Here is a 17,544-nt window from a genome sequence, read left to right as displayed (position 1 = left end):
AGTGAATCAAGATGCTAAATCCCACTATAACATAAGCGCCATCTAGAAAACACATGGCCCATTTAAGTAATAGGCTCACTAATTAAGTGGAATTCATAATAACTCAAACCCTTCAATTCAATTTAGCCCATTTCTACGAACACAATTTAGGTTTTCTGTTTTCTGGACTTGACAAAGAGATCGAAGACGTCATGGTTAAATACGTCACATGTTTTTTTTTCATAACAAGAAAATTATTGTCGGATTTACAGTTTGATTTTGTAATCAGATGATGGTATAGTTTATAGTTAGCGCTTTGTTGGTTGAATATGTTCCACTTACAAAGAAAAGGACAACTTGACTAGTAACCAAATTGCTTTTGATTCGTAGTCGAACAGATCTGACCGGATGCGTAAAGTAAGACTATCCATCGTTTATAAGTCGTGAGCGAACGTAGAATAGGTTATAATGCTCTTGTAATAATTTCGCCAACTCATATACACATCGTTGAAAACCAAATTGGTTGGAATGTACAAATCTAGTTGACTTTGGCTAGCGAATCTCGATTTTGTTCTTTAAGGAAACTTATGGCTGGAAAATGCCAGCGAGTCGGGTATATCTTTGTTTCACATTTTGTCGAGTGCGTATGTTTGACCTTTTCTTACAAACTCCATCAATATACATAACATGCTAATGTCTTTCTTGTTTTTTATTTAATTTTTGTCAAGAAAGATGTATGTAAAAGTCTTTTCATTGTAACAGACAAACTGCTCATTTTAGATAATGATATTTACAATTTAGCAAAAAAAAAAAAACATGCTAATGTCTTTTCATTATATATTATACGATTAAATTACATGAACTGGTCAAGTTGGTATACATAATTATTACGTTTCTTTAAGTGATCTTCTTTTGGTCAAACGAAAGGTTAATAGTTTCATATATACGATGATAACTCGTTGATTTTTCTTGAATACTCTAACCTAAATACGCAAGTCCTAGAGATGATCTGTTAAATACTCGAATCACAGAAGCCTTAATTCTTACAACGTACAGAGTAAATAAATAATTAATCAAATTTCAAAAATGTAGTTAAATGACTATTTATAGGTTCGTGTCACAACAATATCTAACAGAGGCAATTTTTTTACGAAAGCTACAGTTAACATTTTAAAGGTCGTTTGATTACCAAGATTTTTTGACAGGAATGTACAAATTCAATTCAGAGGCAATGTTTACGAAACTACAGTTTTCAACATTTTAAAGGTCGTTTGATTACCAAGATTATTAATGTTATTAGTGATAAGATATTTCTAATAAAACTGACGTCTAACAACTCCATATCATTTGATGAAAAGCAGCTTTATAATCGTAACATTATATGTGTGTACATATAACATGTCAGCTTGAAAATGAAAGTTAAGCTAGCTATAATAAGCCAAATTTGAATCTCTGAGCTACCAATAACTTGATATTTTAATCGACTTTGACACTATTTGCTACTCTATTTTTAGTTTGAGTTTAAGAGAAATACCGTTTAATATACAGCCCAAAATAGCGATAAGAGAAAGGGCTTTTAATTTGTTAACGAAAAAGGTAAGTTATTAACTGAAATGCAGATTAAAAAATTCAGACTGATAGAAAGAAAAATGAAATGCAGACACGCGTTATAAAAGAAGAGTATGCTATAAGAACATTCTTTATTAGACAAACCCTAAATATCTAAAGCTAGAAGCTGGACATTTTCAAACCTTTATGTAATTTACTAGAACACCTCCATTTTTCACCCAAAACAAAATCGATCAAGGGTTATACTTTACTTATCAAGACAACGAGTGATGCAATAAAAAGTCAATTAAACAATTTTAAATATTAATTACAATTTATTAGTTATAATCTGACAAGATGAAATCAGTTATAATAAGCAGAATAGTTTGGAGTGATAGGGGAGAGAGAGCAGGAGAGAGAAAGGAGATCTGAGATTTTTTTCCGGCGCACGGCCGGCGCGTGAGCGTCCGTGCCGTCGCCGGAAACCTTATTCTTTTTCAAAGAGGTTTCTTTTCGCCTCTTCTTCGTCGCGTCTCACCGATCGCTTTGTCGGAGCTCTGGATTGGAACCATCCTCAACGGTGGTTTCCTTGCGTGGAGGGAAGACGCGGTCGCGTGGAGGCTCACGGCGTGAGAAGAGAGGCTTGCATGTGTCAGTGGTGATTCTGGGAGATGGAGGCTATCACAGATCCATCGACGCCGTTTTGTTCTCCGGGAGGTGGAGGCTTCCTTAGCTTCGCCGCCGCGGGTTCTAGTTCCCGGGAAGGGGAGGCTTTCTTTGCTCCGTTTTCGCCGGTTTTGGCTCCGGAGGGTAGGGGCTCACATAGCTCTACGCTGTCGGTTTAGGTCCCCGTTCTCTTTTGGGGTTTTTTTTTCTTGGTCTTTTTTTGTTTGTATTGGGTGAAATTTGCGGTGTGGTTCTTGTCGTTAGGATGGTTGTTCGGATTTGAAGGGATGAGCTATCGGTAGCCGATGAAGCTCTCCATCGATGGAGACGACGACATGAGAAGGAAAGCAGTGTTCTTGAGACTCGGGCTTCATATGCCCAGTAGGCTAGTTGATGTTTGGGATGAGCTTGCGGTTAGTCCGCTGATGCTCTCCGTGACAAGCGCGACGGTTGAGAGCCGTTCGACGGTAACCGCCGGGATGAGAGGAGGCGTGATTAGGTTAAGCCGACAAGGGTTCCTGGGTTAGGGCTGTGTCGGGGTTTGAGTTTCTGGGCCTGTGGGCCGGTTTCTCTAGAGTTTGGCAAGTTGTGGTAACTGGGCCGAGGGCCTATTATCTTGTAATATTTTTGGGCTGGGCCCTTTCTATTTTAATGAAATATTGACGAAAAAAAAAAAAAATCTGACAAGATGAAATGGTCAAATACTTTTAGTCCTAGACGTGTTAAGCAAAAACATTTTATTTATTTTTTACCTGACCTGTAATGATCTAATCTAAAATTAAGGCTTACTTATTCATCCAAGTCAATTGTTCTCTTTGGTCTAAGTCTAAATTCACAGGTAAGCAAATCCTCAGCTCAAGACCAATTTTTCTCTCTACATAACTATTAAAAAAACATATCTTCCTCATAAAATAGAAAGAGTATAAGCCAAATTAACACCATCAAACATTCAAGAAGAACAGAACACAGATCTCTCATCTTCAATGGAGAAAAGGTCAAAGTTTTCTTTCTTCTCTTCCTCATCCCCCAAGTCTCTTCCTTCATCTCCTCACTCATTCACCTCCTCCCCAGCTTCTCCTCTTCACCAGGTCTTCACTCAGTCCACCATGGACGAAGCCATAGCGAGAGCAGAAGCCATCATCAAGAAATGGGACCCTAACACGCCTTCCTTCACCAAGATCGTCTCTCTGTTCAACCACAGCAGAAAAGAAGCCAAGGAGTTCATCAAATGCGTCCGTGACTTGCGCAAAGCTATGCACTTCCTTGTCTCTCAAGACTCTCAATCTCCAAAGCTTGCCCTAGCACAAACCCTAATGCAAATCGCCATGACAAGGCTTGAAAAAGAGTTTTTCCAGATATTATCTTCCAACAGAGACAAGCTTGATCCTGAATCAGTCTCCGGTCAATCCTCAACGTCAACCAACTCCGAGTTTGAAGATGATTATGATGACGATGAGATGAAGAAAGCTAATGAATCCATCACTAAAGTTGAGAAAGCTTCAGCTGTGGTGATGTCTGACCTAAAAGCTATAGCAGAGTGTATGATCAGCTGCGGATACGGTAAAGAATGTGTAAAGATCTACAAGAGGATCAGAAAATCTATAGTAGATGAAGGGCTGAGCTTACTTGGGATAGAAGCTTACAAAGGCTCAAGGCTTCACAGAACAGACTGGGTCACGCTCGACCATATGATCAAGAACTGGACCAAAGCCGCAAAGATTGGCGTCACTACTCTCTTCCGTGGAGAGAAGTTTCTATGTGATCATGTCTTCTCTGCTTCCAACTCAACGAGAGAGTCATGCTTCTACGAGATTGCAAACGAAGCAGCCACTAACCTATTCAAGTTCCCTGAGTTTGTAGCTAAAGAGAAGAAGTCTCATGAGAGGATCTTCTCTTTAATGAATCTCCAAGCTGCCATCTCTGATCTCTGGCAAGACATAGAGATGATCTTCCACTATGATTCAGTATCCGGTGTGAAGTCTCAGGCGCTCATGTCACTTCAGAAGCTAAAGGTTTCAATCCATAATGCTCTCACTGACTTTGAGTCAACGGTTCATAAAGATTCAACCAAAGCTCTTACACCTGGAGGAGGGATCCATAAGCTGGCAAGAACAACAATGAATTTCATCTCTTCCTTGTCTGAACACAGCTCTGTCTTGTCTGAAATCCTTGCAGACCATCCCTTACCAAGAAACACTAGGTTACTTGAGTCTTACGTCATAATGTTAGAAGAGGAAGAACACAATCATGCCCTCTCTGTCCATTTCGCTTGGCTCATCCTTGTCTTGCTATGCAAGCTAGACACCAAAGCAGAACATTACAAGGATGTTTCACTCTCCTACCTCTTCATTGCAAACAACCTTCACTTCATCATTGAAACGGTACGTTCATCTGATCACCTCAGACACCTCCTTGGAGAAGATTGGATCACTAAACACGACGATAAACTCAGCGCTTACGTGGCGAACTATGAGATATCAGCATGGTCCTATGTATACATGTCATTGCCCGAGGAACCAACAGAACTATCACCAGAGGAGGCCAAAATATACTTCAGAAGGTTTCACTCGGCGTTTGAGGAAGCATACATGAAACAATCACCACGAGTTGTGCCAGATGCGAAGCTTAGGGATGAGCTGAAGGTTTCGATAGCAAAGAAGCTTGTACCGGAGTACAGAGAGTTTTACGGGAAGTACTTACCAATGCTTGGTCAAGAGAGAAACATTGAGATGCTGGTGCGGTTCAAGCCAGATAATTTGGAGAATTACATCTCTGATCTGTTCCATGGAACTCCAATACTTGCTTCATCTTCTGTTTCTTCATCTTCTTCATCATGGATGTCACTTGGGCGTGTTTGAGGCTGAGAGACTTGTGTGTTGCATTGTGTTTGTGTCTAATGTCTTTATGTACAATAGAAAATGTAGATGGAAAAATAACATTTGAGATTATTTACTCTTAAAAAAGACGAGTAGTGTCTTAAAACCTAAGCTATTATCTGGTAATGAATTTGTTTCAGGGAACATACATACAAGAAGTCAGGTACTTCATCTTACAGAACAAAAAGCATTAGAAATCTGTTTTTTTTTTTGAAAGAAACATTCATAAATCAGGACAAGAACAGCTCTTCAACGATTAATGCACCAGCCGGGAAATCAGACAGACCATACAGTAAACATAACGTGCTGAAGAAGAAAACAATGGTGAATAGTCACTCGGATGCATCTATCATCAACATGAAAAGAGTCTGCGCCAATCAGAGCATCGTATTGTCATGTTGTGCAAAGTAACAACTGTAAAACCAAGCACAACAACAAGAAAGCAAACTAAGCAACAGACAAGGTTAATAGCTTGAACATCGTGAACAAAGACATCTAATCTGACCTAGAAACAGTGATGCCACTGCTTTGTCTGGGGATGCCTAGAAACAAGGGGAATATTTTACTCTTTATTTTACAAAACTAATAAAACATAAACTAATTGGTTACTAATAAACCGCATTAACAAGGCCCGTGTGAAATGAGCTCTAAAGTTTTGACCACCATACTGATCTTCCATTCAAACATTTAAGGGACAGAAGTAACGCCACATGCTAACTAAAGTAACACTTGTAATCCTAACCTAACTTTTTTTTGCTATCTACCTCTCTCTTTATAATCACCCAACCCAAGAAACTTTTTTCATTATTATCATCAAACATCATCATCATCATCAAAACATTCAAACCTAAACCCCAAAGTCATGTTTAATCAAATCATGTTTTCTTCCGGCATTCAGACACCGTTACCCTCCGTCACGAATCTTCAAGTTGATTCCGTTAACTTTCCACCGTCCGTCATCTCACCGGCTTCCTCCAACCGACTCTTCCTCGCTGGCGCAGGTTCGGAATATATAACTTTAAAACATTTTCCTCCGTTTATTTTTATTTTTATGTGTTATTGCTAACGTACGCAGGTGTGCAAGGTTTGGATATCCAAGGAGAGTTTGTGATCTCCACCGTCATCGGAGTTTACCTAGATCCTAACGCCTTAGAGGGACTTCCCTTTTGCGGTACGACAGAGGAGTTAGCGGAATCCGTCCCTTTCTTCCGTCAAATCGTCACAGGTGCTTCCTCGCACTACTTACTTGACTGACACGTTATTAAAAAAGTGTTTTAAGTCAAACGGGCTTCTACTTTGTTTTGACCGTCTAAATTAATCAACTTTTTGTTTTTTTTTATAGATTTTTGATAATATTTTACATTGCATTCTCCTTTTTTGTTTAGACATTTTGTAGATACTAGATTTTTTAACCGCGCTACGCGCGGATAAGATATTATATGTATTTCTCAATTCTAAAAAAATATAATGTATAATACTGTATTACATTATTTAAAGAATATAAAATAAGACTACATAACATAAATATATTTTTTAAATTTTCTTTGTGGAAATCATTATGTTGTTTGATTGTTGTACTTGATTCACATATTTGCATAGTTATTTGTGATAGATGAATAACTATATTTTTATTATCAGTAAATAATATATATTTATTATATAATATAAGAAAAATAAAATTATATTCTTTTAAAAAAAAAACTTGTCTAATGTAGGGACTCGATTATAGACATATCATATTCAAATGAGACATTTTACAGTTATCAATCTTCTTAACAGTCAAGAAACAAATCTGAATATCAAAACAATATCTCATACGATCTCTTTGTGGAATAACTGCTCTGAAGAAATTGAATTTAGGCATCAAAAATGACTGAAAATGGATGTGCATATGTGTTATCTAAGTCAGTTTTACAAAGTACTATTCATAATTCATATATCATTTATGTCCATCCTATTTTTTGTCCATATTTTCTTAAACATCTTGAAATAACTGATGCTAATTAATAATAAACTTTTGGCTGGCAAAAAAAGAGTCAAAATTGTCTAATTATTGCTTAATTTGTCTAACTGATATATATGTATTTCTCAATTCTAAAAAAATAATGTATAATATTGTATTACATTATTTAAAGAATATAAAATAAGACTACATAACATAAATATATTTTTTAAATTTTCTTTGTGGAAATCATTATGTTGTTTGATTGTAGTACTGGATTCACATATTTGCATAGATATTTGTGATAGATGAATAATTATATTTTTATTATCAGTAAATAATATATATTTATTATATAATATAAGAAAAATAAAATTATTTACTTTTTAAACAAAGTTGTCTCATGTTGGAGATTCGGTTATAGACATATAATATTCGAAGGAGACATTTTTACAGTTATCAATCTTCTTAACATTCAAGAAACAAATCTGAATATCAAAATAATATCTCATACGATCTCTTTGTGGAATAACTGCTTTGAAGAAATTGAATTTAAGCATCAAAAAGGATTGGAAATGATGTGCAGATGTGTTATCTAAGTCAGCTTTACAAAGTACTACTATTCATAGTTCATATATCATTTAAGTCCATCCTTTCTTAAACATCTTGAAATAACTGATGCTAATTAATAATACACTTTTGGCTGGCAAAAAAAATTAAATTTGTCTAATTATCGTTTAAATATTTTATTAATATTGTCTAAGAAGCTTTCAATTGATATCATAGTTTAATTTTTATTAGTTTTTTTTGTTAATTTTAGGATTTTTTTGTATTTAAGATTTTTTTCCATATTAAACTTTTATTTCTTTCACATAATATATATATATATATGTCATAAAAATTACCATCAAATCAGTTTTACTTTTTTTTTTAATGAAAATACACTTTTAAATAATTTAATTTAAAATAAAATTATATATTAATTTGTTGTATTCTAACAATTTGATTGATTTAATTAATTTGCTTTGGTGGATAACTTAAAAAGTTTTCATATGAATCGGAGAAAGCAAGCTTATGTTGTTATATTATATTTATTTGTGTATATAGAATCTTGTGTATATAGAATCGGGGAAAGCAAGCTTATGTAAACTTACTTTTACAAAAGTCTTAACTTTGTCACGAAAACAAAAATCTATGCTTTTTCATATTTGTCAATGTTCTCACACTTTCAAAGAATATATTAGCTTAGTCACTTTCTTATTTTTTTTACAAAACAAAATATCGAAATCTTGAAAGTTGAATCCATATTATTGTAAATGTACATAAGAGTTTGTGATTACATATTTAGTGATTCTTGTATATGTGTTCAAGAAAGTTTCAATGGCTTAGCGGTATATGCTCTATATTTATGTCATACTAACCCGGGTTCGATCCTGTCCTTTGCATTTTTTTTTTATTTTTTACGAAAAAATAAATGAGATGACGTGGCAACTTCGGGCTCTCTGATTGGATGATTATATATGCTGATGTGGACACTCTAAGAGGGGTTTATATCTCCCTTTTAGTATAGTATAGATAAGGAGATTTCTGATTTCTTATAAACAATTAATTCTATATTTCTGATGGTATATATTTTGTGGTGTATGAAACACATTGTCTTACAATTTTTATGATTGTTTTGCTCTTAATTAGGTCCTTTTGAGAAATTCATTAAGGTGACGATGAAACTCCCGTTAACGGAACAGCAATATTCGGAAAAAGTAACAGAGAATTGTGAGGCAATTTGGGAATCGTTAGGGATAAACGCGTACTCTGACTCTCACATCTGTGAACACTGTGATCCTCCTCCCAGTGCAAAACTTCGTTTTAACAAGATCACTAAAAGTAATTTGTAAAAAAAAAAAACTAAATCTATTTTTTTAAAGAAAAACTTAAACTAACAAAAATTATTGTTTGGAACTAACTCTAACTAAAACTTTTAAATTTCCTTTTGGCCCTTGTGCAAAAGCATTTGGTCCATATCGGCACTACTCTAGGGGTCATGCTGTGGTGAGGTTCCTGGAAATCTTCAAGCACAAAAAGTTCCCTCCTGGTGCTTCCATCCTCTTCGCTATCTCCCCTAAAGGCTCTCTTACGGTACTTGATGCATTCATAACTTTTTATAACGTTGACTTGCGTTACGTTTTCATGTTGTTTTTCAAATAGAATCATACCTTTTGAGTATAGCAAATGTCAGAGGCAATGTAATGTGCGATGCAATAATATTAAGTTGGAAGAATTTTTTTTTATGAAAGTTGGATCGTAGTACAAACATGATAGCTTTGAAAGCTTTATGACATCTCTTTGGTGTGAACTAAAATGTTTGCAGGTTGCGTTTTCGAGTGATGATGGCATTCCTAAAAGAGGAAACACAGCGATCGAGAATAAGTTTTTGGCAGAGGCAATTCTTGAATCAATCATTGGAAAGAACGGTGTGTCTCCTGGGGCTAGGCTGAGTGTAGCTTAGCTCAGCTGATGAAGATTGAACGCCGGGCTGAGACATTAATATTGGCCGACAAAAAATTTGTAAGTTTATTAAAAGTTTATATAGGGCCCAAACTGTGGGTAAAAAAATATAAAAGTTTTTTAAAAAGTGTTTATGTCCCTCAAATTCCCAGATGAAAAATAACGAGGTCAAAGAAGATGCAACAAAGACAAAGACTGATCAAGAGGAAGCTAACGATCTCTCCCTCGGAGATAAATTGGCTGAAGAAAACTGACCCTCTGGGAGATTTTTCTTGGTTTGTGAGGGCTTTATGTTTCTCTGCTTAATAACGTTTTAGTTCTCATCGCATGTTTTACAATCTGCTTCTATTCATAAATAGTACTGTATTAAATAATCACATGGAGTTGATTCAAAAAAATCCAAACGTATCAAAAATGTATTATCAGCTGATCTTGCTTCTAGGGAATAGAGATAATGCCGAGCAAAACCGGATTACATGTCAAAGGCTAAAACCTATACGAAATCTGGACCGATCCAAATATTTTCAATTGGGTCGACATGCATATTTTTGGCCCATTACACATGAGACGCAGAAAACCGGACCTTTCCAAAACCTTGTCCAATTATTATTTTCCATCTAAATCAATACTATTAAAAATACACTAATATTTTCAAATAAATTTTAACCTTAATTTGACATTAACTTAACGTGGTATTACCAGATTTTTACCACTATATTTTCAAATATTTTTTTAACCTTCATTATAGATAAAACTGTCTTATTATAATTAGAGCAAACACATCTACTTACCTAAGTTTCCTAAATGTTCAAAAAAAAAAGTTTCATAAATATGTTTGTATAAATTATACTTGGTCAATCTAATTCATATTTACACGCACAGTCCTTTTTAAGAAAAGACATACAGAACCAAACTATTTAAATAATATATACTTAATCTTCTATTTATGATAATATAGTTATGTTAATATAAATAATATATACTATAACGTTTTTAAGAGCTTCCTAATTTTTGAAAAATAACAAAAAGTATCAGCAAACCAGATTGGAATGGTGTAAAACCTAAAACCGATGCATACTGAGTATTGACAAATGGAAACCTAGCGCTGATAAGCCCCAAACTAAAATGAGAAATCAATTTTCAACAATGAATTGAACAATCTGATCTAAATACAAAAAACGATTAGAAAGACAACTACTATCGAGGGCGACTGGTTTTCCCGCTACCACCCGCAAACGCAGCTTTGCGATTGGTAGCGGTTGTCGGCGGTTTGCAACAATCACTCAAACTGCTTCAAACCGCTTCAAACCGCTCCGAATCTCATAAATTCAAAAGCTGGCTGCAGCTAGCGTTTGCGGTTGCGGGCGGTTGCAGGAAGGTAAATTTATTTTTTTTTAAAACAATATATATACAAAAGTAAAAATATTTAATAAAAATTTTAAAATTGAAATTATGAAAATATTAAAATATATCTATTATATTTTAATTAATATTATAAAATTTTATGATAAAAACAATTTCAATAAATTTTCAAAAAATTAAAATTATAACTTTCTAAATATAAATTTTATATTTATTATAGTTTTATGATTTTTGATATTTTTATAATTATATTAAATGTAAATATTGTTAATTTATTATTTGACTGTTACCGCATCTGGTAGTTAACCAGTCATAAATCACCCGCAAACGCACCAATTTTTAACTGCAGTACCAGTCGTACAAATCTCTTAAAACCGCTAGAAACCGCAACCGCCCGCATCCACAAACTCCCGCAACCGCAACCGCTGCGTTTGAACCAGTCAGACCTTTAACACGAAGGAGAGACGCCAAATTTAAGAAAACGAAAGAGATAAAAAAAAGCAAACATAATTTGTTGGCTTCATCGTTTTGGAATCAGTGGATGGATTGACCTACATCGCATCCTCCAACCGACTGATTTTTCCCACAGCTGGAGAAATCTTAGCAAAAATTTAGATTGACGTTTTCAAAACAAGAAGTGAGCTCCACCGAGAACACATCAACATATTTTTGAAGCAAGACCACCCACTACATCACTTCTCATTAGTACTAATGTCACGCCGTTAACCAGGAGAGGCCCAAACCATCTTAGATCTGCAGAAGAAGCCGAACAAGACTAATGGACGGTAAGCACGTATTAACGGGAAGTGGATTAGTAGTGGTTGCTCACTATAGTTCCCTGTACCTTCTCCTCTATTATTCAAGAATTTTCTATGCTCACCATGTTGCTTGTTTTCTGGCTAAAGTGTTTTTTCTAATCAAGGTTAAAGTGTTTAATATGTATTCATTCCTAAGTAACTCGTTTGATAAAAGATAGTATCAAAATTAATGGCATAACATGTTTAACACTAATCGTGGACAGATCCTAAATTAACAAGTTATGATTTTAATTTGGGATGTGTTTTAATATGTGTCAAAACTTGAAAGATCTAACACCACAAATCTGAGCCATGAAGTTTGAATCCCCAGTGCCACATGAGAATATCATTAACCATCATCTCCATGGATCTAAAACATTCAAATTGTCAGACAAAGAGATTACATTTTACATAAAAAGCATGGAATGGAATAAATAAATAAAAAGCGGAAAGAAAATTTTCTCTCACAATCATTAAATTTAATGTGTCAAAACTTGAAAGATCTAATAATATAACAAAATGCAATATTTTATTTTAATAAAACATAAAATAATTAGTTACCATTAAAATGCATTATTTACTCTTGTGAAATAAAAAAAAACTCTAAAGTTTCGGTAGCCAGTAGCCACCATGGGGGAAAACGACCAATTTCTTCATAAACTTGTCACTTGCTGACTTTTTATGCACAAAATTTTAAAATCTGAGATCAAGTTTAAAAATATCAAGAACTAATACAAATTTAGATCTTACACAAACTATTGAAATGTGGTCAATTACTATATAACCGAAACCTTTATTTTGATATGTGTGCTGATGTGGCTGTCATATAAATTGATTTAGTTTAGTTTACAACTGAACCAGTTTTATTTATTTTGAATCGGTTATATAATGACGTCTTTTTGGTGTTTAACTTAAAATAATAATTTCGCTCAAATTGGTTACCATTTAACAATTACTGTATAAACCGGGCCCTTGTCAAATAAGCTCTAAAGTTTCGGCAACTACCATACTGAATCTTCCATTCAAATATTTAAGGGACAGAAGCGCGTAACGCCACGTGCTTACACAACCAACGCTCGTAATCGTAACCTAACTTTCGCTACCTACCTCCCCTGCTTATAAACCAGCCCAAAAAAAAAAAAAACTTTTTACATTATTATCATCATTCATCAAACCTCATCATTATCAAAATATTCAGACCTAACCCCAAACTCAAACCATGTCTTCTTCCAACTGTCCGTCACCGTTACCCACCGTCACGAAACTTCAAGTTGATTCCGTTACTTTTCCACCGTCCGTCATCTCACCGGCTTCCTCCAACCCTCTCTTCCTCGGTGGCGCAGGTTCGAAAACGCTTTAAAACACTTTCCTCCTTCGTTTTTGATTTTTATTTGCTATTGCTAACGTAAGCAGGTGTGCGAGGTTTGGATATTCAAGGAAAGTTTGTGATCTTCACCGTCATCGGAGTTTACCTTGATCCTGTCTCCGTCACGTCACTCTCCGTTAAGTGGAAAGGTAAAACGACAGAGGAGTTAACGGAATCCGTCCCTTTCTTCCGTGAAATCGTCACAGGTGCTTTTCCTCACACCACTTACTTTACTGACACGTCATTCCAAAGTGTTTTAAAGTCAAAAGGTTTCCTACTTTGTCATTAATTAATTAATATCTTTTCTTTTTAACTCTTAATTAGGTTCGTTTGAGAAATTCATCAAAGTGACGATGAAGCTGCCGTTAACGGGACAACAATATTCGGAGAAAGTAACGGAGAACTGTGTGGCGATATGGAAATCGTTAGGGATTTACACAGACTCTGAGGCTAAAGCTGTGGAGAGGTTCTTGGAAGTCTTCAAGGACGAAACGTTCCCTCCTGGTGCTTCCATCCTCTTCGCTCTCTCCCCTGAAGGCTCTCTTACGGTAATTGGTGCCATCACAATTTTTAGTAACGTTGACTTGCATTTGCGTTTACATGTTATAATATAAAGTTTACGTTTCCAAATAGAACCATAAGTTTTGAGCATAAATGCAAATGTCAAAGGCAAATGAAATGTGCGATGCTCTGCTTTATAAGGATATACTATTAAGTTAGATAGATTTTTCAATAAAAAACTAATGGATTAGATAGGTCTCTTCCAACTTTAGATTTGGTACTTTGTTACTAATATGTTTACTGGAAAAAAGCTATTTGAGTCTCAATTTTAGAATATTTGGACAAGGATGGATGGTCTATGACTCTATGGCTGTATCAGTTATTGATTGAGTTGGATAGCATGGATAGATGGTCTGATACCATATAAAATTTGATGTGTTTCAAACATAAGATCAATTGGTGATAAGTGAATTATCTCATCAATTTTATATACTACTTACAATCTCTTTCAATTTTGATGTGTGGTTTTGTTTCTAATAGATAAGGTTTTCAGAATGTGAAAGTTATTAAGAAGTTTGTTTGTTTGTTTACATATAAATGCTAATGTAGAAAGCGTTTGAAACATGTAAGTAAGAATGTTTATTCTTTAATTTGTTTAGCTGTAAACGCAGTCGTAGTACATACGTGATAGCTTTGAAAAGTTTTATGACATGTCTTTGGTGTGAACTAAAATGTTTGCAGGTTGCGTTTTCGAAAGATGATAGCATTCCTGAAACGGGAAAAGTGGTTATTGAAAACAAGTTGTTGGCAGAGGCAGTTCTTGAATCGATCATTGGAAAGAACGGTGTGTCTCCTGGGGCTAGGTTGAGTGTTGCCGAGAGATTAGCTCAGCTGATGAATAGTGACAAGGTCGAAGAAGATGCAACAAAGACTGATCAAGAGGAAGCTAACGATCTCCCCCTCGGAGATAAACTGGCCAAAGAGAACTGATGGAATATGAAAGTTTTTTCTTGGGATTTTAGTGCTTTATGTTTCTATATCTAATAGCGTTGTGTTTAGTTCCCATCGTATGTTTTAAATCTGTTTCTATTCGTAAGACTTATTAAATAATCACATGGAGTTGGTTCAAAAATAGTAAAATACCAAACGAATCAAAAATGTATTACCAGCTGATCTTTGCTTCCAGAGAATAGAGATGATGCCGAACAAAACCGGTTTTATGAGCCGCTTTTGGGTCCAAGCTGAAATTGAACCAAAATCCGGATTACATGTCAAAGACTAAAAACCTAAACAAATACTGGACCGATCCAAATATGTTTTAACTGGATCGACATGCATCTATTTGGCCAATTATATATTTGAGACACAGAAACCGAGACCTTATCAAAAAGCCCTGTCCAATTATTTTTACATCTAAAAACTTTTATTGGAATTATATTGGATGATGCAATATTGCAATAATAAGGTAAAAGCGGCTCCGAAATGGTGACTGCGGTTTGATCGGTACGGGGCAAGCGGTTCAACTGCGGTGAGATTTTAACAGTTATAAAAACATATAGATATATGGTATATTTAGAGATTTTTTGTTACTGTTAACTGCGGTGCGGGGCGGAGCGGTTGTAAACATTTGAAGCTTTAGTTTTCACTTATTTTTATCAATTTTCTTGTAAGATAATTATCAAACATATAAAATAAATTATTCGTTAAAATTTTCTTTTAAATTTTACAAATCTATTCTTTAACCTTTTTATTAATAGACAGCGGTAGAGGTACTTAAGACGGAGGGGTCAACTGACAACAATGATTTTATATATCTTTAGTTTATATGTTAAGTTTTTAAGTATAAAATAAATAAAAATTGGCTAATTTAGATGCAATTGACCCCATGTTTAATGTTGAAATTTTAGTTTTGTACCTATTTAATATTGATTCCAGTGAACAAAACTTCTAACTCCGCCACTATTTATAGAGATCCTGATTTGTAGGTAACTGAAGTCAAATTTGAATACGGTAATTTACAAAATATAATTTAAAATAATTAAATAGAAATTTTAATCTAAACACAATATACTGATCAGAATTAAGTGTGTTACCAATTTTAAAATATAAATTAGAGTTTAACCAGCACGTTCAGACGGATTTATACATTTTATAAATGTATAACATAATTTGATATAAAATAATTATTTAACATAATTAATATAAAATTTTTATACATTTTATTTTGTTATTAATTTTATTTACAGACTAATATAATTTCAAATTTGGTAAAATAAATTCATAATCTGAAATAATCAAATAGATAATCCCTTTCAAAATAATATTTTTAATTTCTATAGTTTACATATAAAGAAATATTTATAAAATTTATTTAGTTATACTATAAAACATATATTTGTTCAGGATCGTTTATATTAGTTATACTATAAAACATATACTATAATCTACCATTTTAAAATATATAGCAGGATTTTATAAGTAATATATTGTTATGTTTAAATAATTTAGAACTGTTATTTTAGGAAATTTGTATACATATTTTAAGAATTTTACCCATTTAAATGGTGAATGATATTTTAAATGAAATATTGTTAATAAATAAAATAAGTTAATTTATCAATTTAATATAATTTGTATATTTAATTCATATAGTATTTCTATTTTAATATAATATAAACTATAATTAAAAAGTTTACGGAAATAGCGTACACATATTTTTTCTAATAAAATCTTAATTAACATTAATTTGAATCATATTGTACTACTAATTATGAAATTAATGCATTATTTTAAAAACTTATTTAAAACTTTTAGTAATATTGTGTTAGATTTTTGTCAACAAATTTTTTATAGTCAAAGTAAAATTAAGACAATTTTATAGGTGAAGTTATTATATTTGTGGATTATATAAGATGTGATATCTTATAATGCCAAAATATTAGTTAAAAATAAATGAAATAAAATTTTCTAGAGAATGTCCATTTAGAAAAAACACACGCATAAAAAGAAGTTGCGATAAGATAGAATTATAACTTTAGATGCGTATCTCGTATAAATATATTTTTTATGAGGGTCACGAGTTTATCATGTTCAGGCATGACTTAATCTAAACTGGTTGATAAAGTAAATTGGAAATGGTACGCTAGATTTAAATTAAATGCTAACGACAAATTGCATTCTCTTCCAACCAAACGTTATCAATACAATAATAGTATGTAGTACCCACATGCAGACCCGAGTAAACATTTTAGATGCTTTAACCAAAATTGTAACTATCCATAATGGATTAATGCTCTGTGTTAATTATGTACTTTGTATTTAAAATTAACTAGCTAAATTAATTATATTATTGTATGATTAATTTTATGTGCTTTAGGCCATTCAATTAATAGGCCGGCACTGATCATGTTAACCTTTTTTTATCTTTGTCTATGTATTTTATATAGACAAATCATTGATTTCCTTGTTTCCTGTGTGGAATATAATAATACTACTTTATTACTTTAATTTTTATTACCTTTTTGTTAACAAAACATAAATCTTTACATCGAAAATATTTATCTAACCACATTGTAGTTTACTAGTTTTCACTATATATGAAATATCGTCATTTTGTTCGGGTCTAGGTGAATTTCTTTTAAAGGTCCGAATGATAATATGCGGGACAACTGCAATGCGGTTCAAATAATAATAAAAACATATAGATACAAAGGTATATATAGATATTTTTATTACTATTCTCATTGATACGGTGCGGTGCAGGGCGATTGGTTACTATTAGATGTCTAAGTATAAAATTGTTAACTCTACACAGCGTAGATTTCTAACTCTTATTTGGTTTATCGCCGGTGAACCGTTCTCCTAAAAATTAGTCTAGTTTTGACCTGAAACACTTCAAGTCTAACAAAAAAAAAAAAATATATATATATATATATATATATATATTTAATTTATTTATCTGAAACGGATATGTAACTTCAAAAAGCAAAAGCGCAAACTTGT

At 33.3% G+C, this 17,544-nt stretch overlaps 2 protein-coding genes and 1 pseudogene across 2 annotated transcripts; all 3 read left to right on the top strand.

The window, feature by feature from the left end:
* Positions 1-1,533: 1,533 nt before the first annotated feature.
* LOC106412448 (exocyst complex component EXO70H1-like) lies at positions 1,534-5,888 on the top strand. Its single transcript, XM_013853367.3, has one exon. The coding sequence runs from the start codon at positions 3,177-3,179 to the stop codon at positions 5,049-5,051; it is 1,875 nt and encodes a 624-aa protein (XP_013708821.2). The 5' UTR covers positions 1,534-3,176; the 3' UTR covers positions 5,052-5,888.
* A 43-nt stretch (positions 5,889-5,931) lies between these two features.
* On the top strand, positions 5,932-10,000 carry LOC106414589 (annotated as a pseudogene).
* A 2,793-nt stretch (positions 10,001-12,793) lies between these two features.
* Positions 12,794-14,674, top strand: LOC106412109 (chalcone--flavanone isomerase). The gene is made up of 4 exons (XM_013853003.3): positions 12,794-13,018; positions 13,089-13,247; positions 13,366-13,589; positions 14,284-14,674. The coding sequence occupies exons 1-4, from the start codon at positions 12,895-12,897 to the stop codon at positions 14,530-14,532; spliced, it is 756 nt and encodes a 251-aa protein (XP_013708457.1). The 5' UTR covers positions 12,794-12,894; the 3' UTR covers positions 14,533-14,674.
* Positions 14,675-17,544: the final 2,870 nt, after the last annotated feature.

This window comes from Brassica napus, chromosome A9 (genome assembly GCF_020379485.1).
Source record: "Brassica napus cultivar Da-Ae chromosome A9, Da-Ae, whole genome shotgun sequence".
Classification (NCBI taxonomy): Eukaryota; Viridiplantae; Streptophyta; class Magnoliopsida; order Brassicales; family Brassicaceae; genus Brassica; species Brassica napus.
Note: the sequence above shows the minus strand (reverse complement) of the source record. Positions and strands in the feature narration are given on the sequence as shown.